The sequence below is a fragment of the Phoca vitulina genome, unplaced genomic scaffold (assembly GCF_004348235.1).
Source record: "Phoca vitulina isolate PV1807 unplaced genomic scaffold, GSC_HSeal_1.0 scaffold20, whole genome shotgun sequence".
Classification (NCBI taxonomy): Eukaryota; Metazoa; Chordata; class Mammalia; order Carnivora; family Phocidae; genus Phoca; species Phoca vitulina.
In genome coordinates, this window is record NW_022589723.1 from 34,346,601 (window position 1) to 34,371,943 (window position 25,343).

General features: G+C 50.6%; 1 protein-coding gene across 1 annotated transcript; it reads left to right on the forward strand.

The window, feature by feature from the left end:
* Positions 1-296: 296 nt before the first annotated feature.
* Positions 297-25,343, forward strand: NOX5 (NADPH oxidase 5). The gene is given in 18 exon segments (XM_032417597.1): positions 297-413; positions 2,473-2,618; positions 6,836-6,988; positions 6,990-7,077; positions 7,978-8,137; positions 8,140-8,174; positions 9,436-9,589; positions 9,818-9,941; positions 10,027-10,047; positions 11,051-11,273; positions 12,870-13,002; positions 14,987-15,129; positions 16,928-17,057; positions 17,235-17,316; positions 21,398-21,869; positions 21,998-22,391; positions 24,053-24,210; positions 25,215-25,343. Coding segments are annotated over 18 exon segments (2,862 nt in total).

Genomic DNA, 25,343 nt, shown 5'->3' on the forward strand with positions numbered 1-25,343 from the left:
AGTGTGCTACTCTCTGACTTCAGGGCCACAATTTGGGCTCCATCTCACTGGGACCCTATCATTCCAGAACCTAAAGAGACATGAGTCCAGGCTGACTGATGCTAGATGGAAGAAAGAGACAGGGAGGTAGGGACGTAAAGAAGAAGCAGTCTTGGGGAGGCTCCTCTCCCATGGGCAAAGCTGATCCAACCCATGGAAGGCCCGAGGCCCCGGTTAGAAAAAGGGACACGTCCTGGAACCACCAGGAGCCCTTGGCCACCCCAAACCCATAACCAGTCTCCTTTTCTTCCAGCGCCATGAGTACTGAGGAAGATGCCAAGTGGATTCAGTGGGTGACACACCAGTTTGACACCATTGCGGGAAAAGATCAGATCAACCTGCAAGAATTCAAAGCAGCCCTGAATGTGAACGAGGCAAGTGTCCACTCCGGAAGTGGGCCCTGCGTTCATAACGGAGGAGCAATCTGGCTCTCAGGGACACAGTACCTCACAAGGAGGGAAAGATCGCTCCCCGGGGGGTCCTCAGGGCTTCCGGCCCCACCTCTAAGCAGGATCCGAGCGTTTCAGTCCCTGTTCCTGATGCCCTCCCATCTCTCTGGTAGCCGTGCCTCCTGGGGTCTTCAAAACAACATGTAAAGTTGGGTATCAGGAGCTTGCCAGATCTTTTTTTTTTTTAAGATTTTATTTATTTATTTGACAGAGAGATAGACAGAAGAGCACAAGCAGAGGGAGTGCAGAGGGAGAGGGAGAAGCAGGCTCTGCACTGAGCAGGGAACCCGATGTGGGACTCGATCCCAGGACCCTGAGATCATGACCTGAGCCGAAGTCAGACGCTTAACCATCTGAGCCACCCAGGCGTCCAGGAGCTTGCCAGATCTTAAGAAATATTTTTGGCCTCATATTTTCCACCAGCCTCATGGGCAGAGTTGACGCTATGATGTCTGTAAGTCTCCTTCCAAGAAATAAGCTTCTCAGTGATCTGTATCCATGAAACTCCCACCCCATTCCCAAACCCGCTCTCATTTCATAAGTTCTCTGCCCATTCCTGGAGGAGCCTGCATGCCCCACAAACAGGGGAGACATCCGCAGAGATATGGGGGTAGTGAGCCTGCAAATGTTAACTTCTCCCCACACGTTTCACGGGCTGGCATCTGGTGGTGGCCTGTGTCCTTGATAGGGGCGAGCCAATGAGCATTTGCATGTCCCTATTTGGATCAGAGGGCCCCTCACTTGCTGGTAGCAGGGAAACTGCTAAGAACTCTAAATGCCATGCCTCCTTCCATAGTAAACATGGGGAAGGAAAAAAGACATTCTGCCTAACAATACATTACACTCTTTTTTTAAAAAAATATTTTATTTATTTATTTATTTGAGAGAGAGAGCACGAGCAGGGGGAATGGAGGGGGAGGGAGAAGCAGACTTCCCGCTGAGCAGGGAGCCCAACGCGGGGCTCGATCCCAGGACCCAGGGATCATGACCTGAGCTGAAGGCAGACGCTTAACCCACCCAGGCCTCCCAATACATTACACTCTTAACGGGACGCTGTAAAATACCTTAAGATAGAGACCACTCAGGATGGTAGAGAGTGATAAAGGCATTAGCCAGGGATCCAGGGAAGAAAGAGGAGCCGAGGCAGGGGTGAGTGTCTACAGCAGACTTCGGCCCCCACTTCCTGCTTGTGAACTCCTCATGGTTTCTTTAGGTCAGACATGAAGCCCTGCGAGCCCCTCTCCCTGCCTCGAGGGGAGCCTCCGGGGCCGGCATATCTGGGGCACTGACCCCGCCTGTCTTAATTTCTGTGCTGGGGGCCTAACACCAGGCCTGGCAAGTCGGGCGGGGCTGTGCAGGACATGATTGCTGAATGAATGGATGAATGGATGAATGAATGAATGAATGAGTGAACGAGTGAATAGAGTGAGTGAATAGGAGCTTAAGAATCAGCCGGAAGTGTAAGCGCAGGGACCCTAAACAATAAGTACAGGGACGATCCAGGTGCTCAAGTGCCATCTACCCTCTAAGACCTTCCTGGTTCACTTGTCCCTTGTGTTCACCCCAAGGGGGATGAGACAGGACCTGGGAGGAGCCTGCAGGGGGAGCCTGCATTTTGCATGTTAAGGGGTCTGGACTGCAAGGCTGATGGGGGTGACGGGCATGTAGGGGACAGAGAGCCTGTACAAATGACCAAGCGTGAGGGGCCAGCAGGGGGCCTGAGGCCCAGACCCAAGCCCAGCCTCACTGCTGGGATCTGAACCGTTCTTCCACGGGAGCCCAAACTTGCTCTAGGCCAGCAGGAGGGGCCGGGCACACCGCCCCCTGGTGTGGCCAAACGGGCCCATCACACCCAGTGCGCAAGCACTGGGGGCCTGCATGAGGCCCCCCCACCCCACAGCGCATGCGCGCACACCCTGCAGGCCTTCAAAGCCCGGGCGCCGCGGCCACACTGTGCCCATCTCCCGCCCTTCTCTGGCCACAGTCCTTCTTTGCCGAGACATTCTTCACCCTGTTTGACCCCGACGGAGGTGGCACCATCACCCTCCAGGAGCTGCTGGAGGCGCTGACCCTGCTCATCCACGGCAACCCCATGGACAAACTCCAAGTCCTCTTCCAGGTGTACGACGTCGGTGCTAAGGGCTCCAGAGGGACGGGCGGGCGGGGGGCGGGGCGGCCTCAGTGGGAGGGGCAAAGGGATCCGCCCACCCCAGTGCGGGTTTTCTCCAGACCAGGCGGATGGCTCCGCCCCCCCCGTGTGCCCCCACCATCTCTCTGTCTGACCACTGCCTCCCTCTGTGGAGACGGGGGAGAAGGGGCCACTCTGGCCCAGGAGACCAATGCCCTTGATTCGATCTCCAGAAGCCTGAACTTCTTTTGAAAGTTTGAAAAAAGAAATTGCTTTATTTTTTTCCTTATTATAACATATGTCTACTGAGAACATTTTAGACAATAGAGAATGGTTTAAAGAAGAAAGCCAAAATCACCCATAACAGTTTTCTGTACTGCCTTCTAATTGATCTCTCTGTCTCTCCTTCTCTGTACACAGCCCCACACTTTTTTTTAAAATGGGATTACACTATACGTACTGCCTTTTCTTGCTAAACAATATAAACACTTGTTCGTGTAAGACTATATTGCTTTCTAACCTCATTTTTACTGTAGCAAAACATACATAACATTAAATTTACCACTTTAACCGTTTTTTTAAGTGTCAGTGTAACAGCATTAAGTGCATTCACATTGTTGGGCAACCATCACCACCATCCACCCACAGAACTTTTTCATCTTTCCAAACTGAAACGCTATACCCACTCAACACTAGCTCCTATTCTCAACACCAGCTCCTATTCTGCCCTCCCCAGCTCCTGGCAACCACTCTCTCCTTTCTGTCTCTAAGAATTTGACTACTCTAGGTATCTCATATGAGTGGAATCATGTAATACTTGAACTTTTGTATCTGGCTTATTTCACTTAGCATAATGTCTTTAAGGTTCACCATGTCGTACCATGCGACAAGATTTAATTCTTTTTTAAGGCTGGACAATATTTCATTGTATGATACCACATTTTGTTTATCCATCCGTCAGTGGACATTTGGGTTGTTTCCACCTCCTGACTACTGCGGATAATGCTGCTGTGAACACAAGTGTGGGTCTTTGGAACCCTGCTTTCCATTCTTCGGGGTAAATACCCAGATGTGGAATTGCCAGATCATATGGTAGTTCTATTTTTAATCATTCGAGGAATGCCCTATTCTTCCACAAGTTTATACCATTTTCCCTTCCCACCAGCAACGCACAGGGTTCCAGTTTCTCCACATCCTTGCCAAGACTTGTTATTTCTGTTTCTCTTTTTTAATAGTAGCCCCCTACTCGGTTGGTTAAACGTCTGCCTTCGGCTCAGGTCATAATCCCAGGGTCCTGGGATCAAGCCCCACATTGGGCTCCCTGCTCAGCAGGGAGTCTGCTTCTCACTCTGACCCTCCCGCTCTGGTCATGCTCTTTCTCTTGCTTTCTCTCTCTCTTTCAAATAAATACGTAAAATCTTAAAAAAAAAAAATAGTAGCCACCTTAGTGTGTATGAAGTGGTAACTCAGTGTGTTTACAGCATCACTTTCTGTGACCGTGTCCGATTCCACCCTTTGTACATATGTGACCCTGTGTCCCGTGCAGCACAGCCTAGGAGTTCAGATCTCTGACCTGGAGGTCAGGCTGCCAAAGTTCAGCTCCACCACTTATTAATAATCACGGAGCCTCGGGCAAGTCACTTAACTTCTTTGTGCCTCAGTTTCTCTACCTCTCATATGTGAATAATGGTTATAATAACAGTCTACACTCATGAGGCTGATAGGATTAAATTAGTTAGCTTATGTAGACTCAGAACAGTGCCCAGCACACCTTTATAAGTGTTAGCTGTTATTTATTACTGGTTATTCAAACCCCATTACCAAAATGGAGAATTTCATTGTCTCCCCATTCCCACCACTTTTTTTTCTTTTCTTTTCTGTTCTTTTCTTTTCCTTTCTTTCTTTTTTCTTTTGCATTAAAAATGACACTGCTGTGAATGTCCTGCTTTTAAATCTTTGGCAACTGTGGGGCATCAAGCATCTCTGAGGCCCTGGAGTCATCAGAGGAAGGAGGACTCCAGTTGGAAAGAGGCATCCAGTGAGACTGGGATGATGGGTGAGGCCAGACTGGACAGACCTTGGTGGCCAAGGTTTGGTCTCAGTACAATTAACCACGGGGAGCCACTGAAGAGTGTTGAGCAGAGAGGCCACTGGGCTGGATTTGCATCCTGAAAAGCTCAACCTAGCTGCAGGCCTGCTCCCGGGCAGGGCCCTCTGTCCTCTGGGGTTTCTTTAGCTCCCAGTCCCACCTGACTCAATCTAGCTAGACCTCATTCCTGGAACCCACTCCCCAAATTGGCCCCCTTCCCCTAGTACACAGGCAGTTGGCCCCCCCCCCTTCCTGTCTTTCTCACCCCCCCCCCCCCCCCCAGTCTCCATGGGACAGTCCTTACTGACTGCTTCCTGACCACCAAGCTTTGCTCACTCCTGAGAGGCTGGTTTGTGACAGGAAAAAGAGCACACTCACCCTCTCCTTGCAGGCAGTGGTGGGGAGGAAGGCAGGACAGGGCAGGTGGAAGGAGATTTGTAGTTTTATGGCAGGAACCAGAGGGCATTCCCTTCCAGTGGCTTCTGTTTTCTCTGAGAGCCAGGCGGGGAGTGGATGCACATGGAGGTGAGAAGTGGTCCTTGCAGGCAGTAGGAGAGTGACCTCACAAGAGAAGCAGGAGAAAGTTGCCGGGCAAGTTGAAGGCCTTGCTGTGGCTGGGGATCAAAGCTTCCTGCTGTCTTGACAGCTTTTCTTCAAGAATGTTCTATCAGCTGCCCTGGTGCAGGAAGGGAAAGAACAGGTGGCTAGATTCACTCAGGGATGGGATACATTTAGGTCACTGGAATAGAAGGACAGCAGGACAAGGAAGAGGAATGTGTGTATGAGAATAATAGTGAAGGGGGACCCTGGATTTGAAACTAGCCAAGGAGTGAATAAAGCTGGTTGGATGAGAGGGTGTGAAGGCAGCAGGGGAGGGACTCTAGATGCGGTTAGAAGCCTGTTGCCTGGTGGCTCTTGACTGGGAAAGCTGAAGGACAGGAGGCGTGACTGGAGAGTGGGACATTAGACTCTGCACTGTCATGTGATTACAGACTTTGGCTTGGGCCTTTATGATGATCAAAATACCAATAAGACTTTCCATTTATATGCAGCTACCTTCTTCCAGATACTGCAGTAAGTGCTTTATAATTGTTATCCTTGAACCAGTTCTGAAAGGGAGGAATTATTCCCATTTTGTAGATGAGCAAAGGAAGGTTCGCCGCTCCGAAGGACTTACAGCCCATCATCACAGTTAGTAAGGGGCAGAAACATGAAGCTACCTCATGTGTGTCTCCCTCCAAATCAGGCCAAGAGCTCATTAATCATGGACCCTGCTGCTCATGCAGAGTGGAAAAATATACAGAAAAAAATGGCCCAAATCTCATCTTGTTGGGTAGATTTGGCTTCCTTGACCCATCACACCTTTAGTCACTCATGTTCACATAAGACCACATGACTGGACTTGGGGGCTCAGCTCTGACCTCTCAGGACAACATGGAAAAGCAAGATCTGCTACAAGTTAGAGAACAACAGGGAACTTTCCCTCACCACCAACCCCTGTACAATTTGCCTCTGGATAATTGAGGCTCTGGGCATGTAGCTCCTTACAGATTAAGCAAGTGTATCTTCTCTCCCGCTTTCCCCCCCTTTTTTTTTGGAGAGAGAGAGAGCTCCAGTGGGGAGAGGGGCAGAGGGAGAGGGAGGGAGAAGGAGGGAGAGAATCTCAAGCAGGCTCCAAGCTCAGCGCGAGCCCAACAAGGGGCTCGATCCCACAATCCTAAGATCATGACCTAAGCCAAAATCAAGAGTCAGATGCTTAACTGATACAGCCACCCAGGTGCCCCAAGCAAGTGTATCTTCTGTGCAGGTGGTCTTGGAAGCTCAGTACTTAGAGAGGAGGCTGCAGATTCTGGAGAAAGGCATGTACTAAAGCTAAGATTCTCCATGCTTGGGGAGGAGTTTATCTCCACTGAGCTGGGCAGTAGGGAGCCATGGAAGGTTTCTGAGCTGGGGATGATATTATGTACTTGGATTGCCTGGTCTATACCCCGAAAGGGACTTGTTGGCAGAAAACTGGAGGGGGGCGAATAGGGAAAGTTCACCACTTCATGCAATGGTTGAGCACGGGGGAATCTGTAGGTAGAGAGTGGGGTCCGGGGCAGGCCCCCGCTCGGCTTCATCCCCACTTGGGACCGGCAGCGGCTCCATGGACGTGGATGAGCTGCGCACCGTGCTGCAGTCGTGCGTGCGCGAGAGCGCCATCTCGCGGCCAGACGAGAAACTGGACCAGCTACTGGAGCTCTTGGAGTCCGCCGACAAGGACGGCAACCGCGCCATCACCTTCGATCCGGAACGAGCTGCCGCGCTTCCCCGGGGCCATGGAGAACCTGACCATCAGATGCGGCCCTGTCTCTGGCGTGGGCACTGCCCGTGTAGAGGTTAGATTCCAGGTGTGCAGAGTGGCCGGTAAGTTCCGGGGATCCCCCGGCCCCGCCCCGGCCCCGCCCGCTTTCTCATAGGGGACAAAGGTCCGTTCTGCGGGGAGCTGTGGTCATGTCTCCGCTTTACAGTGTTTTCTCAGAATCAGCTTCACAGTACTAAGCACCTACAGTGGGCTGGGCATTTTTACAAATATACCAGTGCATTTTATAGCAACGCCCAAAAGGAAATTAGTTACCTCACCCGAAGTAACTTACCTAGGATCACACAAATAATTAGCAGAGGCAGACGTTTATTCAACTTGGTCAAGCAGGCAGTGTTAATTTATAAGTAATTTATGCCAATAAACAAATGCATAAACTAGAGAAGTGCTAAATTGAACAGAGCTATGGAGGAAAATAAAATAGACGGGGTGTAACGACACACCCAAGTTTGTCTGACTCCAAGCTCTGAAAAGGGCCGCTTTTGTAGTTCATTCTTTTTGTGTATTAGCTTACTTGTGGGTTATTTACCACAACATATCTCAGGTTTTTCCACCCTTTTCGATTGCCTTTTCCCCCCCTTCAGTTGGTAGGTAAGGGAAGTAATAGAAACAGCCGTGATTATGGCATCAGACAGATGGGAGTTCCATCTCGGCCTTGCCTAGCTGTGTGACTCTGAGCAAGTTGCTTGACCTCTCTGTTTCCTTCTAGAAAGGGAAGCCAGCCGCTTGCCGCGGGGCTCCAGAGAGTTGGTGGGTTACGGTGGGCGTGAGGTCTCTAGGTTCCCACTCGGGTGCTGCCCGCCACACCCCGCGCGGATTGCCCCCTCCGCAGCCCGCCGGGCCCGTGCCTCTGAGCAGAGCCCCTCTCTCGCAGCGCTACGCACTGGCTGAAGCCCCCCCCCACCGCCAGCCGCGCTGGCGCCGTGCCCGCCCTCCGACCTCCGCCTTCTCCAACCACCGCAGCCACCTGCTCTGTCTGGCCGCCGACGCGGGCCTCCACGTGCTGCTCTTCGCGCTGGCGGCCAGCGCACACCGGGCCCTGGGCCCCAGCGTCATGGTGGCCAAGGACTGCGCCAGTGTCTCAACATTGACTGTAGCTTCATCGAGGTAGGACTCCGGGGGCACAATGCTGGGAAGCGGGTGGGGGTGGGGGGGGCATGCTCATGCAGTTCCTCATAGCCCAAGGGACCCACACGTGGACTCCCGGAGTGCCAGGGCAGAAGGGTACCTCAGCCGTCAGCTGCGTCAATCAATACTCGATGGACATTGAGGCCCAGAGAGGGGCAGTGACTTGTCCATAGTCACACAGCCTGTGAAACACAGCCGGCAATTTTGTGCACTTACTATGTACACTCGCGGTGCTAAGCCCTTTCCATTTGATGTTCACAACGGCCTGTGGTGGCCCCAGGGCAGGTGGGGTGGCTCCCGCGCAGGACTCCAAGCAGACAGAGAACACAGTAGGAGCCCTTGAATGCCAGGCTGATGAGTCAGAACTGATACTCCGCGCCAGGGAGTGAGGTCTCCAAGCGTGTTTGATTGTGCGCTGCTATAATTAAAACAGGAACAGAAAATGAAAAACCCTTCCAATGACCCAATATGTGCTCATTTACTTATAATGATGTGCATGCCCTGTTATCATTATAGCACCGTATAAGGCAAGAGTCATCCTGAACGGTCAGGGATGTACATCTTTAGTTCAGATACTCTTCTTGATAATGTCAGCTTCTTATGTGGGTTTTATTTTTATCCTCAGAACTGGCTACATACCAAGAGTCAGAGACCCATAACTCATTTGCTTGGTCACTTGCTTTATTAACCCTGCTTTCCATCAGCACTTTCTCCACAGGAAATCTTGTCTTTTCTCTGAGAGGTAGTTTAACTTGGTTAAAACCAGACAATGTCATCTGCAAGTGTACGTATCTGGGCACACATATATTGAAAGCAAATGAGCAAGGAGGGAGCCCTCGTCCAAAGCCCCTTTGGAAAACCCGGTCTTCCTCCAGGACACCTTGAGAACTAGACATAACACGCGCCCGTCTGACATACAGACTAAATGAGGGCACCGTGTCGACATGATATTAAATGTTAGCAAAAGCTTCTGTGCTTCTCATGTGTTTAGGTAAAAGTAATACCAGCAGTCGTTCTGTAACATTTTCTCTTCCTGCCTCAATTCCAGAGACCCTGCTTTGGACACCTTGGCTGTGGACCTAGGGGAGCAGCGAAGGCTTGGGGGCAGGGGAGATGGTGAAGGGGCCCGTCGGGGAGGCACAGCCCGCTCAGAGGGAGGCAGGGAGACAGCTGCTGGGGAAAGGAGAACGGGGCCGAGAAAGAGAGAGCCAGGTGGGGCTCTGCTGCTGTGTCCAGCCAGGTGCTGATGCTCGGGGGCTGCCTGACGTGGCCGCGGGCCCCCTGGCTGCCTCAGGTCCTGCTGCTGGACCAGAACATCCAGTTCCCCCAGCTCATGGGCTACGTGGTGGTTGGGCTCTCCCTTGTGCACACTGTGGCCCACGTTGTGAGCTTCGGTGAGTGGCCTGGGGCTGGGGGAGAGGACCTGGGTGGGCCTTTCCCCAGCCCAGGACATGGGGCACAGCCCCTGTGTGTCCTGCGGGCCCAGTGGGTGGGGAAGGGGTGTCTTGTATCAGCCAGCGGTCTGGATGGAAGTCTCTACCCGTGTGGGTGTCTGACGGGGAGGGGTGGGGCCCCCGAAGGAACAGCGGAGAGGGAGAAGCTTGCCTTGTGCTCATCTCCAGCGCTCCAGGCTCAGTCCGAGGCTAGTGCCTTCCGGTTCTGGGAACTGCTGCTCACCGCCAGGCCTGGCATCGGCTGGGTCCGTGGCTCGGCCTCCCCGACCGGGGCTTGTCTGCTCCATCTCCTGTGTCCGGAGGGGCGGCCCCTTGCCCCTTTGCTCTCCCAGGCTCAGCTTCCCTCTCATTTCCTCCAGAGCCCAGGAGGTGCCCAGGCTGATCTGCATATCATGTGCGTGTGCTTTGGGGTCTGCCGTTGGGTCGTAGTATATGTCTGCCAAGTGGAAAATGTTTTGCTCTGGAAGATTCTGCCTTTTTGCTGGCCTGCCCCCTGCCCAAATTGGATTAGATTATAAAGTGGACCTGTGGTTGTCTACCTATGAAGTTATTTTAGGAATTAAATGAGATAACATATGTGAAGCTGCTACCTCTTCACCTGGCACACAGATGCTCCCAACATGTTAGTTCCATTTTCACTCCCCTCTGTGTGGTGTCCTCAAGATGCAGGAGGTCCCTTGGGGCGCCTGGGTGGCTCAGTTGGTTAAGCGACTGCCTTCAGCTCAGGTCATGATCCTGGAGTCCCTGGATCGAGTCCCGCATCGGGCTCCCTGCTTGGCAGGGAGTCTGCTTCGCCCTCTGACCCTCTCCCCTCTCATGTGTTCTTTCTCTCTCAAATAAATAAAATCTTTAAAAAAAAAAAAGATGCAGGAGGTCCCAGATTTGGCTTGGAGCCCCTGGGGCTGATCTGGTCACATCAGATGGACGCATACAGAGCCCCAGCAGCAGTCCTTTGACGTGGGACTCTGCATCCTCATTTGACCAATGAGGAGTCTGATGCTCAGACAAGTAATTTCCCAGCCCACGCTCCTGTGGCTAGGGGCAGAGCCCATATTCATGCTCTTTCTTCTCCACGCCCAGGAAATTACTGTCTTTCTTTTCTTCCCCCTGAGAAAGGGTCAATGCGATGGGGACACTGATGCTCATAAGCCCTTTGGGGGCACTCCACTCTGGCCAGAATATCCCTAGGCAGACGTTTCAGATGTTTGCTGCCAGCACCAGGAACGCTTATGTGATTCCTGGGCCAAGCCTCCAGAATAAAGAAGCCCCAAAGCTTCCCATCCCCAGCCTCTTACCCAGCCCAGTCCCCAGGAGAGGGTGTGTATGACCAAGGCTCTGGGTGCTGCCCTGGCTTTGAGGATGGCCCTGAGCTCTGGCCCTGTTCCACCCCCAGGTCTTGAGCTCTGGAAGCTTACCAGCCCCTCCCTCTCCACCCTCACAGGTGTTCTACTGGACCCATTTGACCTACCTCCCCATGTGGATTCTGCTCATTCTGCACGGGCCCATCTTCTGGAAGTGGCGGCTGGTCCCTGGCATCTTGTTCTTCCTGGAGAAGATCATCGGGCTAGCAGTGTCCCGCATGGCAGCCCTGTGCATTGTGGAAGTCAATCTCCTCCCCTCCAAGGTGCGAAGGGGAGTTGAAGGTGGAGGGCGCAGCGGCTGGATACCCTGTTAGACCCACAAGGAAATAGGGACTAGCGTAGCTACAGCCCCTGCGCGGTGGAGGAGACGAGCAAAGTCCAGGATCCGGTCTGGCCTTCAGGAGTGACACTGGAGGCAGGGGAATGACAGGTAGGCAGGACACCACTACAGACCAGCTCCTGAAGCATATATTAAGAGCCTGCAAGTTGCCAAGCCCTGTGCTAGGTAGCAGAGACGCAGAGATGGCTCAGGCACTGTCCTGCTTGGCCCCTGCATTAGGGGGCAGGGCGGTGCGGGTGAGAGTAGAATGTCAGGAGGTACAAAACTATCCTTGAGAGGTCAGAGAAGGCTCCCGAAGGAGGAAGGAGGTGCCACATCAGGGTTCTGAGAGACGAGCAGGAGTTTGTTGGATAAACAAGACAAGGAAGGGTACTGCTGGAACAGGAACAGCACCAGCAAAGGCACCGAGTTTGGGAGGGTATACTGTACCTGGGGACTGTGGGTAATTTGGCCCAGCTGGAGCCAAGATGCCAGGGAGAAGGGGTGGGCGGGGCCTGGTGGGCCCGGAGGCTCCTTGCCCTGCAGGCAACGGGGAACCCCTGCGCGGGTGGGGGAAGGGGACAGTGGTATTAGGCGGGATGTGTTCCAGCTAGATTTCTACAATCGCTCTGGAAGATGGCTTGGTGAGGACTATTTACGAGGCTGTTGCACATGTGCAGATGAGAGCTCCTGACAGCCTTGACCTTCAACAGGGGCTGTGGGGTGGGGGTGGGGCAGCATATCCCAGACAGACTCAAGAGGTAACCTGCTGCATTTGGGGGTGGGAGAGAGGAGGGAGCCTAGGACATCTCCCAGGTGTCTGAGTGACTGGGCCATCTGTGGGGAAAGGGAAGGCAGTTCCAAGTGGGCTCACCTCTGGGCAGTTGAGTGTGAGGACATGGAGAGTGATGCGCTTTATATTGAGGCTCTGGCCTCAGACGGCCATGATGAGATTCGCATCCCATGGTTCCCTCACTGGTGGCCTTGAGCAAGCTCCTTAGCCATCCTGAGCCTTAGCTTCTCAGCTGTAAAGTAGAGAACGAATGGCATCCGTCTCAGAGAATACGGCTGTGAGGACAGAGATGACACTTTCCGTGCTTCACACAGCTCTGGCACCCAGTGAATGCTCAGTGAACTGAAGCTGTGGTCCAGGGGGACGTCGTTCTCCCAGGGGAGATGCCCATGAGTGGTTGGAATCCCAGCCAAATGCTACAGAAGTTCCACACAGGGGCTAGAGCAGTCAGGGGGCTTTAGCAGAGAAGGGGCCACGAAAAGCAGTGTTTACATCCTAAGACGTGGGATCAAGCCATGAGCCTCACTTCAGACACATCTCAGCTCTCCCTTTCTCTGATCACCGCCCACCCCCCACCTGGCAGAGGGGTGCAGGGGAAGCCCCACTCACAGGCACGGGAGGGTCTCACGTCCGGGGCCCACCAGGGTGGTGGTGGAGGAGGATGGCCCGGCCTCTGCCCTCTTGCCCAGGGGGCCCCCCAGCAGCTTTAAGCCTGCACGGATGACCCTGACCTTCTTCTCTCCCCAGGTCACCCACCTCCTCATCGAGAGGCCCCCTCTCTTCCACTACAGAGCAGGCGACTCCTTGTACCTGAACATCCCCAGCATCGTGCTCTATGAGTGGCAGCCCTTCACTATCAGCAGCGCTCCGGAGCAGAAACGTATGGCCACCCCTCCATGCGCTTGGCACGTACTTACAGGGTCCTGCCGGGTGTCGGGCACAGGCTGGGAACTGGGAACACGGGAGTAAACAAGACCAGAGACCCAAAGTCGCCCTCCAAAAGCTCCCTCTGAAACCAGGAAGCAGATGCCTGAACACTTCCTGACTGGGGAGGTCAGGGCTGGGCCAGCTGCCGTGAGGATCACATGAGGCCCGGGCATCTTCCCCTGTCCCTGTGGGCAGGAGCCCTGTGGAGCCTTGAGGCAGCAGAATCCCTCGAATCCTTCTTGCCCATCCCTGGACCACTCCCATTTCTCTCTGGCTCCCCAGCACCCACAGAACTGCTCAGCAGACCTCTGGCCCCCAGCCCCATGTGTGCCTGCCTTCTGGTCCTGGGCTGTTGTTGGAGCCAGCTCCTGGACCTCTGCCCTCTTCCCAGGCCAGAGATCGGCCTTTCCACCTTAAGTGGTACTTCTGGCAGGAATTCCTTGCATGACCTATGACAGCAAGACCCTTGCTCAACTTCATGAGGGGCAAAGGGTCCTGCTTTTTGTTTTCTCTGATTCATCCCTACTAAAAGCTTTAGTTCCACTCAGGTTGCCTCCCAGGGAACCCCAGCTCCCAGAGTTCAAGGTGCAGGCCCAAGGCAAGGGCTCCCCACGTGAGGCTGCTCACCGCCTGCCCTGGAGTCACCTGAGTGGTGCCTCGGATGTACGGCGGGGCAAAGGTGGGGGTGGTGGCAGGAGGGGCGATGTTATTTTCTTCCTATTTTTCTTCCCTGTTCTGCTTCTCAAGAAGACATATGCTCTCAGAAAATTCAGACAGTATAGAGATATGTACAGAAGAAAATTAAAATCCCTCAAATAATTCCATCCAAAGAAAGCCATTGTCAGTCTTTTGGTGATCTGTCTTAATATATTTTTTAAGATTTTATTTATTTATTTGTCAGAGAGAGAGAGAGAGAGAGCGTACACGCGCACACAAGCAGGGGGAGTGGCAGGCAGAGGGAAAGGGAGAAGCAGACTCCCTGCTGAGCAGGGAGCCCGATGCGGGGCTCGATCCCAGGACCCTGAGATAACGACCTGAGCCGAAGGCAGACGCTGAACCGACCGAACCACCCAGGTGCCCCTGTATTAATATTTCTTCGTGGTTCTATAGGTATAGAGAGAATTTTGCATACACGGAATCGCACTGTTCATGCTGTTTTGCAGCCCATTTTTTCTCCGTGCACAGTATGTCCTGAAGGCTTTTGCGTGTCTGTTCTTTTAAAACAAGAACTTCCCTCTGTGGCTGCCTTGTGTTCCAGTATGCTGATACTAGTATGATTATAATGACTGTGTGCACTGTAGGGAGGTGTCACCGATTGGACCCCTTCTCTGAGGGGTTTCTTCAGGGTCTCAGCTTGGAATCTGCCTGTCTCCTGGGCCCCGAGTCTCCTTGCTCTAATGTTGTGGATTCTCTCTGGGACCCTTCAGCAGAGAAGCCACCCCACACCGCCTTCTACCAGTCATCCACTCCGCAGAGAAGCTGAATAAGCACCTGTTAGGTCCCAGGCAGTGGGCACAATGAAAGCCATTGGTCCCACTACAGACTGAACACCTACAGTGTGCAGAGCCATGGACAAGCACCTGGTTGAATGTGGGAGGGAGTGGTCCTTGCCATGGTGGGACCCTGGCCTCATGGAGGAGGCAGGGCCTGCACCCCCAGGGAGCTCCTAGGGTGCTCAGGGTCACTCTGACCCCTGTCTTGGCAGAGAAGACTGAACCCTTACTTTGTAGGCTTAAGTTGACTTCATGGATCTCACACCGGAGAGATCAGATTTCCCAGTCCCAGGGCTGTGACTCTGGTTTGGGCCTGAGGAAGGACATTTAGTCTGGGACTTGAACAGTTAATGCCCAGCTCCAGTCCCTCAGGTGAGACAGGCCTGCTCCCCGCTGGAGGAACCCGTGCTGAGCCCCCGTGCCCCTGCCCTGTCTCTTGCTCAGACACCATCCGGCTACACGTCCAGTCCGAAGACCAGTGGACAGACAGGCTGTATGAGTCCTTCAAGACATCATGCCCCATGGACGGTGGCTGCAAACAGCTGTCAAGAAGGTTGAGGATGAGGAAGAGCCAGAGGAAGGCCCAGGTAGGTGGCTTCGGGGGAGGAAGGGTCCACCGTGGAGACAGACCCAGCAGGGACCCTGTGCTGGTGGCTGGTGAGCATCCATCGTTGAACAATGGCTGTATACACTGGCTAGACTGCTGCCCAGGGAGTGAGGCAGCTGTGACCTGTGTGATCCAAGAGCCTGACCACGCCCGGTCCTCCCCAGTCCCATGTCCTCCTTTAGAAGCTGAGGGACAATGGAAGAGAGAGGAAATTGAGATCAGAAAAACCCACCTCCATGTCTCTGCTCCAGCACGTTCTAACTGTACGGCCTTGCACATCCTTTAGCCTCACCGAGCTTTAGCTTATTCATCAACCACCTGGAGGTGGTTCCCATCCTTGGCCTCCCTTTCTCACACGATTCTTTTAAGGACCGACGATGGAATGAATGCAGGTAAACTACTGAGCTGACGGGTCAGCAGGGTCCCCGTGGACCCTTCATCATACCCGTCAGCAGCTTCGGTGGTGGTATTGTTCTCTTCTGAGCCCTGATGAAACCCACAAAGCTGACAAGTTGCCAGGGTCTGGAATGAATACAGGCTCTGGGAGGTTTGGGAGGAATACAGCGAGATCACAGTAAGAATAGACAAAGGAGGCTGAAAGTGCCTGGACACAAAGCTAGCAGACTGTACCATTCGGCTGGGAGACATGTTAACAATGGGAAAGCCTGCCCAGGGTCAAAGGAAAAGAAGTCCCGGGCCTGGCTCCGCCCTGCCACGCCCTTGTGGAATTTAAAGTCCAGGGGAGAAAACCCGGCAGAATCCTGCCAGGCCAGACCAGAGGCAAGCATCCCTCTTCTAAGCTTTAAAGCTTTGGGAAATGAAAGGTAGTAGAAACAAGCAGGGCGTTCTCTGCTCTTACTCAGGGGATGGAGGAAGCTGGCTCTCCAAACCAGCTGAGTCCTGCACCCCAGGAATCAGTGGGTAGATACATGAAAGGCTGTGTTTCTTTGGGACCTTAGACACCACTGCCAAAGAATAAGTTGGCACAATCTTTCTGGCAGGCAGTCTGGCCACATGCATCAGCATCTTAAATATGTGGACCCACTGGCCCAGCATTTCCATTTTTAGGGCTTTGTCCTAAGAAGTTAATTGGATAGTTGCACAGGAAGTGCGTTAATCTCCTTGTTCATTCATTCATTTAGCAATTTATTGAGCATAGCACCTACGGTTTTCCAAGGACGGTTCTAGATGCTGGAGATCTGTCAGTAAGCAAAACTGACGCAGTCTCTGCTTAACTTCTGGAGGGAGGGATAGACAATAAACAAACAAAATACATGCATAGCGTGTCAAATGAAAATAAATGCTATGAAGGAAAATAAATCAGGGTAGAGGGATAGAGACAGGAAAGGTGCTATTTTATATATGGTGGTGGTGGTTAACAGTAATGAGAAAATGGGAATACTCGAAATATCCAACAATAGGGGTGTAGCTAAATAAATGACGCTTATCATGGAATAGTAAGTCCCGAAAAATGATTATGTAACTGTATATGTGTTAGCATGGAAAGCTAGTCCAGATGTACTAAGTGGAAAAGGCAGGTTAAAAAGCGGTATGTTTCATTTATGTAAGTGTGTGTGTATGTGTGTCTGTGTGTCTGTGTGTGTAAGTAAAAGTCTGGAAGGACATCGAAAAATGTTTAGAGAAGCTATTCCACTTTATTCAGGGTACTTTTTCACTTTATTCTTTCAAGCCCTGTAACATGGGAATCTTTACAAACTAACACGTATTGATTGCATGATTTAAATAACAAAGCAATTTCCACTTTGAAACTAAAACAGAGTTTGCCATGCCAGCCCATCCATTCGGGAACCTCCGCACAGGGAGCAGTGGCCTTCGGCAGGGACGTCACCGTGGAGCTGACCTCCTACGGGCCCAAGGGAACTCCACAGCAGGGGGACCTAAGGCCTGGTAAGCAGGGGGACAAAGGAAGGGGCTTCGGCGCGGTGGGGAGCTCTCTTTTATTTTTACATTCTCTCAACCACACTTTTAGTATTTGTTGTGATATGTTTGTCTATGCCCACAGTGTTAAGTTTAACTTTATAAGGAGATGCCAAACTGGTTTTTCAATTTCTGTGTTTCCATCAGCAATGGACGAGAGTTCCAGTTGCTCTGCAGCCTTGCCAACATTTGATATTGGCCGTGTCTTACGTTTTAGCCGTTCTAGTGGGTATGTAGCAGTATCTCAGTGTGCTCTTAATTTGCATTTCCCTAACAACTGATGATGCTGAGCATATTTTCATGTTCCTATTTGCTGTTTGTGCATTTGTAAAGCGTCTGTTCAAATATTTTGTCTACTCCTTAAATCTAGTTTTTTGCCTTCTTTTTTTATTAAGTTGTAAGAGTTCCTTATGTATTCTGAAAACAGGTCCATTGTCAGCTGCACATTTGACAAATACATTCTCCCAGTCTGTGGTTTGTCTTTTCGTTTTCTTAAACTGTCTTTTGAAGGACAACATTTTGAAATTTCAGTGATGTCCCGTTTATCAGATTTTTTTCTTTCATTCTTCCTACTTTTGTGTCCTCTCTAAAATCTTTGCCTCACCCAAGGTCATGAGTATTTTCTTCTAGAAGTTTTGCAGTTTTAGCTCTTCATTTCAATCAGTCTCCTAGTGAGTTCCACAAGGTATAGGCTATTAGGTCACAATCAGTTGTATTCCTATTTACTAGCAACAGATAATTAGTAATGAAAAACTTTAAATAAAAAATTTAAAAACATGAAATACTTAAGGATAAATTTAGCAAAATATGAGCAAGTCTGTACACTAAAAACTACAAAACATTTCTGAGAAATGGTTTTATGTTTCTTGTATTTGTAATTCATTGAATTTCTGGGATGTGTGGACTAGTTTTCATCAGATTTGTTTTCATAGTTTTCATCAAATTTGAGTAAATTTCAGTCATTTTTTTCTCTACATATTTTTATTCTGTCTCTCCTTCCTGTCACTTCAGTTACACAGTTAGACTGTTTGATATCCCACAGGTCACTGAGACTTTGTCCCCCCCCCCCCAATCTCTGCTTCATTTTTGAGTTTTCTACTGTGTGTTTTCACATTCACTGATCTTTTCTATTGCAGCACCTAATCTATCATTCCCTAATCAAAATCCCAGCAGGTTTTTAAAAATAGATACTGAGAGGGGCACCTAGGTGGCACAATTAAGCACCCAACTCTTGATTTCTGCTCAGGTCATGATCTCAGGGTCGTGAGATCAAATCCTGCATCAGGCTCCATGCTCAGTGGGGAGTCTGCTTGAGATTCTCTCCCTGCCCCTCCCTCCACTCATGTTCTCTCCCTCTCTCTCTCTCAGATAAATAAATAAATCTTTTAAAAAAATAAATAAAAATAGATACTGAAGCTGATTCTTTTGGAAAGCCAAAAGACCTAGAATAGCTGTTAATCCTATCCATTTTTCATTTGTGATGTTGTGTTTTTCTTCTCCAGAAGTTCCATTTGGGTCTCTTCTATGTCTTCTGTTTCTCTCTTCATCCTATCTGCTCTCTTTTATTTTTACATTCTCTCAACCACACTTTTAGTATTTGTTGTGATATGTTTGTCTATGTCCATCATCTCTGTCATTTCTTGATCTGCTTCTAAGTGACTAATTTTCTCCTAGTTATGGAACATATTCTCCTACTTCTCTGCATGCCCGATAATTTTATTGGATGTCAGGCATTGTGAACGGCATGTTGTGTGTTCTGGGTTTTGTGGTATTTCTTTACCCAGTACTGTACCTTGTTCTGGTGCACAGCTGTGTTACTTAGGGGAATTGGGATCCTTTCAAGACTTGCTTTTAACTTTTGTTAGGGTGAGTGCGGAGTAGGTGTTAGTGTGGGGTGATACCTCTGCGGGCTCTGCCCACTGCCCTGAACATTACAAGGTCTCTCCACGCTTGTTGATGGAAACACAAACTCTTCCCAGCTCTGTTCGAGCTCCCAGTACTGTTCAGCCTAGTGTTTTCTGGTAGTTTTCTTTCCTATATGTATTGGTTAACACTCAGCCAAAGACTTAGCAGAAACTTTATGCAGATTTTTGGAGCTAGGGAGCTCCCTTCCTCCCTCCCTTCCTTCCTCCCCTCTTCCCTTCCTCTTTCTCTTCTTCCCCTTGCTCTTTTTCCTTGCAGTTCCCTTTCCTCAGTTTTGTGACTGACTGCCTTGTGTCTTCTCAGTGCAGTGAGACCAGCATCAGGCAGTGAGCTGGGCTCACTTCATCTGTTTCCCTCCCTCAGTGACTACAGTCCTGTGCTGCTTGGTCACATGAGTCTGGAAGCCATTGTTTCATGTATTTTGTCCATTTTTCTAGTTGTTTAAGGTGAGGAAGTAAATATTACTCTTTTTCCTCCAAGATAATTTTTTTAAGATTTATTTATTTTTTGAGAGGGAGAGAAAGCGTGCAAGCAGGGGAAGGGGCAGAGGGAGAGACTCTCAAGCAGACGCCCCGCTGAGCACCGAGCCTGACGCAGGGCTCGATCTCACAACCCTGCGATCACGACATGAGCCGAAACCAAGAGTTGGACACTCAACTGACTGAGCCACCCAGGCGCCCCTCCGACATAAATTTTTAATGTACATAATCTGCTAGTAGAGATGAACAGGTGAAGAAGCATAGGTATTGATTGGGGGGTGAATGCTCAGTATTTTTCCGGATGAGGTGGCAGTCAACAAGGGTAGAGAATGGTCTAAGGTACAGGTTAAACAGCTTAGCATGTACGAATTATTTTCCTGTTTGGTCCCTTCTTTTATTCTTTCATCAAAAATGAATGTTGTGAATGTCCCCCCGCCCAGCCCCGCAGTCTCCCCCTGCCCCCCCAGGGGTTGCTGCCTACATTTTGTGCTAAGCCGAGGCTTAGTCTATGCGATAGCCTGTTTCTCTGGGTTCATCAGAGTCTTCACAAGACATCTTTGTGGAATCCTGAGGTTTTTGTCCTGGGTTTTAAAGTTAATCTGTTAGAATCATTGTTTTGTTTTACTTATGGAATAATAATATGAGGAGGAATATCTTTAGATAGGTTTCTTTTTTTTTTTTTAATTTTTTTATTGTTATGTTAATCCCCATACATTACATCATTAGTTTTAGATATAGTGTTCCATGATTCATTGTTTGTGCATAACACCCAGTGCTCCATGCAGAACGTGCCCTCCTCAATACCCATCACCAGGCTAACCCATCCTCCCATCCCCCTCCCCTTTAGATAGGTTTCTAACTTTGGAGAATTGGTGGGGAGGTTTTATACTGGTTGAGTTCAATGGAACCAGATCTTTGGCTGTTTAATTATCCTAAGGCTGCCGTGAGTGAATTAAAACTCCTATGATAAATAGTTTATAAGTTCAAGTAATCAAACGCCGTTTTGTTTTTTTTTAAGATTTTATTTATTTATTTGACAGAGAGAGAGACAGCGAGAGAGGGAACACAAGCAGGGGGAGTGGGAGAGGGAGAAGCAGGCTTCCCGCAGAGTGGGGAGCCCGATGTGGGACTCGATCCCACTGGGGGATCAAGACTCTGGGATCAGGACCTGAGCCAAAGGCAGATGCTTAACGACTGAGCCACCCAGGTGCCCCTCAAATGCAGTTTTTTATAAGAAACATTCAAACAGATGTAGTTTATTATAACAAACGTTCAAAGCCCTAAAGCACAAGTCAACAGTGTTTGACACAGAATTGGTAAACTTTAGAATGTTGCAATAAAGCTCCTCGCCCTTTCTTGTAAATAACAATTATAGCAAATATTTATAGAGCCTCAACTTCGTTCTCAATGCTTTTATGTATATTAATTTATTAGAAACGCAATTTTATGATGACAAGCTAGGGGGGGAAGTTTAGATTTCATTTAAATTTCCTGGTTGCTGGTATATAAATATTTGCTATTTGCTTCTTCCTAATCTGTGTAAACAAAGGATAACAGCAAACCTGGTGCTTTGCCTTCTCAAGGCCCTTGAGTCAACGACTTTATTACCTCAAATTTCTTCCAGGGTTTTTCATTAACTGCAACAGAAACCCATGACTTCTGATTTCAACTTTAATTATTTGAACAGGTTTGAGTTCAAGAATGTGTGGCTTCCCGCTTTTAATTTCTACAGCTTAAGCTTCAAACATTCTGTTTGAGTTTGAATCTTTATTCTATACCATAATAGCTATCAAAACTTGGGGACATTATTGAACTGCTTTGCTTCGATTTCCTTATGCAAACATAGGGATGTAACTAGTACCCGCCTCATAGGGTTGTCATGAGGATTCAATGAACTCATCTGTGCAGCACCTGGAGCAGTGACTGGAGCTTAGCAGTAGTACCTGTAATAGTAGCAGTAGTAGTAGCAGTAGTAGTAGTAGCAATAGTAGTTGTAGCAGTAGCTCTAGTAGCAGTAGTAGTAGCAGTAGTAGCAGTAGCTGTAGTAGAAATCATAATAGTAGCAGTAGTAGCAATAGTAGTAAGTAGGAGTAGTACCAATCATAGTAGTAGTAGCTGTAGTAGCAATCATACTAGTAGTAGCAGTAGTAGTAATAGTAGTAGTAATACCTGTAGTAGCAATAGCAGTAGTAGCTATAGTAGCAGTAGTAGCAGTAGCTATAGTAGCAATCATAGTAGCAGCAGTAGTAGTAATAGTAGTAATAGCAGTAGTAGCAATAGTAGTAGTAACAGTAGCTGTAGTAGCAAGAGAAGTAGTAATGGTAGTATAGCAGTAGTAGCAATAGTAGTAGTAGCTGTAGTAGCAATAGTAGTAGTAGCAGTAGTAGCAATAGTTGTAGTAGTAGTAGCAGTAATAGTAATAGTCATAGTAGCAATCGTAGCAGTAGTAGTAATAGTGGTAGTAGCAAGACCTGTACTAGCAATACCTGTAGTAGCAGTAGTCGTAAGAGTCATAGTAGCAATTGTAGCAGTAGTAGTAATAGTGGTAGTAGCAAGACCTGTAGTAGCAATAGTAGTAGCAGCAGTAGTAGTAAGAGTCATAGTAGCAACCATAGCAGTAGTAGTAATGGTGGTAGTAGTAATACCTGTAGTAGCAATAGTAGTAGCAGCAGTAGTAGTAAGAGTCATAGTAGCAATAGTAGCAGTAGTAGTAATGGTGGTAGTAGTAATACCTGTAGTAGCAATAGTAGTAGCAGCAGTAGCAGTAAGAGTCATAGTAGCAATAGTAGCAGTAGTAGTAATGGTGGTAGTAGCAAGACCTGTAGTAGCAATAGTAGTAGTGGCAGTAGTAGTAAAAGTCATAGTAGCAACCGTAGCAGTCGTAGCAATAATATGAGCAGCGGTAAGAACAGCAGTGGCAGCAGCAGGAGTATTTAATGGCTGTACAATGAATGATACAGTTAGTGGTCTGCCATGCTCCTGCTACTGGACCTTTTACTTGTTCTGATTCTCCACTCGCATATATAAAGCTGCAATTAATATGTATGTGCACAGTTTATTTCCTTCCTCTGGATGATTTCCTTAAGAGAGTGTCCCAGAGATGGAATGGCTGTCTCAAACACAACAGTTTTGCAGAGGACGGAAACCATGTCAGGTCATTCTCCAGAGCTCATCCTTCTCCCTCCCACCACGGTGTCACTCTCCCCTTCCCCCTCTCTGGGGATAGGGACTCTGAGGGAGGGGAAGAAGGGTTAGGGCTCTCTCAAGTTAAGTGATATGTGAAATAAAATGTTTTCTCCCTCCTAGGGCCATGTGCATTTTAACAGTGACTGAGACCTTAAGCCAAAGGAAAAGGGGGCTAATGGCAGCATATGAAACAATAGAGAGCCAGCTGGGATGGCATGAATCCTTTAGTCTTGGGAGAGGAGAAGGATGAAGTGATCATCAGCTCGTGGACCCAACGTCCCAGATCAGGCCCCGTCATTTCTGGCTTAGACCAATGCGCAAGTGGAAGGTGGTACCCACCAGCCTCTTCCCTGTTGTGGCCCACGTGGAAAATGGTAACATTCGTCTGCCATGTCAGGGAAAACGGAGGAAGCTGCTGGAGCACAGAGGTGCCCACCAGGGAGCTCCAGTTGCCCTGAGAGCTGAAGGGATCCAGATCTCAGCAAACCCGTCCCACTGCAGGCCCTGAGCTGTGACACCTGCCAGTATCCAGGCCTGTGTCCAGGCAGAGCCAGGCCAGTCTCTGCCCTGTCCCTCCTGTCCTCTGGCTCCCCTTCTGGGAAGCTGTTCTCATCCTGTCACCCTCTGCTCCAGCACCCACTACCTGCCCCCATTTGCCAGCTGGGCATTCAAGGCCTTTCCCATTCCGGCCTCAGTGTGTGTCCCAGTCTCATTTCCCATCTCCTGTTGCTCCCATTCAAGGATCCTGCGTTCTAGGCGGGCAGTCACACCACACCCGACACACACCACGTCTGTTCAAGCCCCCATCCTTGGCTCATCTGTCCCCCCTTCTTAGGATGCCCTCCTTTCCCACACCCCACCCCAGCTTGGAATTGTGACCCTCTCCCAAGACCCGTCCCAGCCCCCACCCTCCCAGGGAGCAGCTCCGTCTGCCCCAGCCCTTCTCTGTAGATCGGTAGCATTGGCCATCTGACCCCGTCATTCAACCCTTGCCCCTTTGGTCTCGGTTACCTTTTCGGCTGTGCCGGGCCTGTGTGCCCAGCCAGACTGAACACACACCACGAGGTGTGACAGGGCGTGAGCTTCAGAGCCCAAGGACTGCCATGCTGCCCTGGGATGCCTTTCCCCTTCGAGTCCTGAGGTAGCTGTGGGGTGCAGGCCAGACAGTGGATATAGTTACTGTGTACGCCTGGCGCAGAGCAGACTCCGCCCCAGCAGTGGGCCAGCTTTCCTTTCTAAAGCACTGGTGGGCCGAAGGTGTGAGTCCTGAGCACCCGTGGTCTCGCTCCGAGCCCCGGGGACAAGGGGCTGACATTGTGCCCTGTGCCTATCGCGGGCGTGAGCCCCTCCGTGCCACCTTTGCCTCCCACCACCCAGGCCCCTTCCTGGAGCTGCATATGTACATGACCTCTGCACTGGGCAAGCATGACCTGAAGGTCATTAGCCTGCAGATGGCCCTTGACCTCCTGGCCGAGAAGGACTCCATCACGGGCCTCCAGACGCGCACCCTGCCTGGGCGGCCTGACTGGAGCACGGTAAAGGCCAGCGAGAGCCCTGCCACCTGCAGGGACCAGTGGGGCTGAGAGCCTAAGGCCGTGGCTGGGGAGGTTAGGGCCGAGCAGCCAGGGAGCGGGCACGAGGCCAGCATCCAGGGTCCAACCGGGGTCACGGGCGCCATGACTGGCTCCCCTTGTTCCAACTTTGGGCTCAGTTTCCCCATCTGTTCAGAGAAGAATTTAGCCAATTTGACCTCCTAGGCCTCCCCCCAGCCCTGACTCCCTATGAACCGGGGTCAGAAGGCCTGAGTAGACGGGGTCTTGGGGAAGCACCAGGTCCTGTCCTTCCCGGTACAAATGGAAAGACTGAGGCCCAAAGGCACAAAAGTTTGCGGTCTTTCTATTTTATTTCTCAGATTGCTTTTTAAATTATTTTTCCCCCTGAGTACTTACCAGTCGGAGTGCAGTTTGTCTGAGGTGCCAGAAGGTACTGCTTTTCCATCTGCGGGCGATAATCACGCCCAGATAGTGAGGGAACAGGACACCACTTGTGCTTGGGCACCAAGGAGCGCTTTCCACAATGGCCTCCGTAAGCAGAATTTGGGGTGGGAAAGGGTCTTCACTGGGGGAACAGTCAGACTTTAGGAAAGAGACATTTCAGTGGAGGCACGTGACTGCTGGAGGATTAGCAGGATGTCCGGACAGTTGGGGTTCAGCGTGCCCACGGGGCCCTATCCTTGCCCCCCAACACTGCAGTCTCCCCGCAGATGTGCTCCAGGAGTGGAGGGCCTGGGTCTTCTGGTCCAGCCCCTTCCTGGGGTCTGTGTCAGGTTGGGGGTTGAGCAAATGGCCCCCCAAAAGAATGGCTGCGTGTTGGACCCTCTGCTCTGAAGCTAAGCACCTGTGCCTTGGAGTTCCTCATGGGGACAGAGGGACATCACTGCCGACCCATTATGTTGTCAGCTCTAGGTGGGTGTGTCCCTGAGCGGGTCCACAGGCTCACTCCCCTCCCTCTGCTCTCTCCTACCCTGTGTGGGCTCCAGGTGCTCCAGAAAGTGGCTGCTGGGAAGAAGGGCCAGGTGCAGGTCTTCTGTGGCTCCCCAGCCCTGGCCAAGGTGCTCAAGGGCCCCTGTGAGCAGTTCGGCTTCAAATTCTTCCAAGAGAACTTTTAG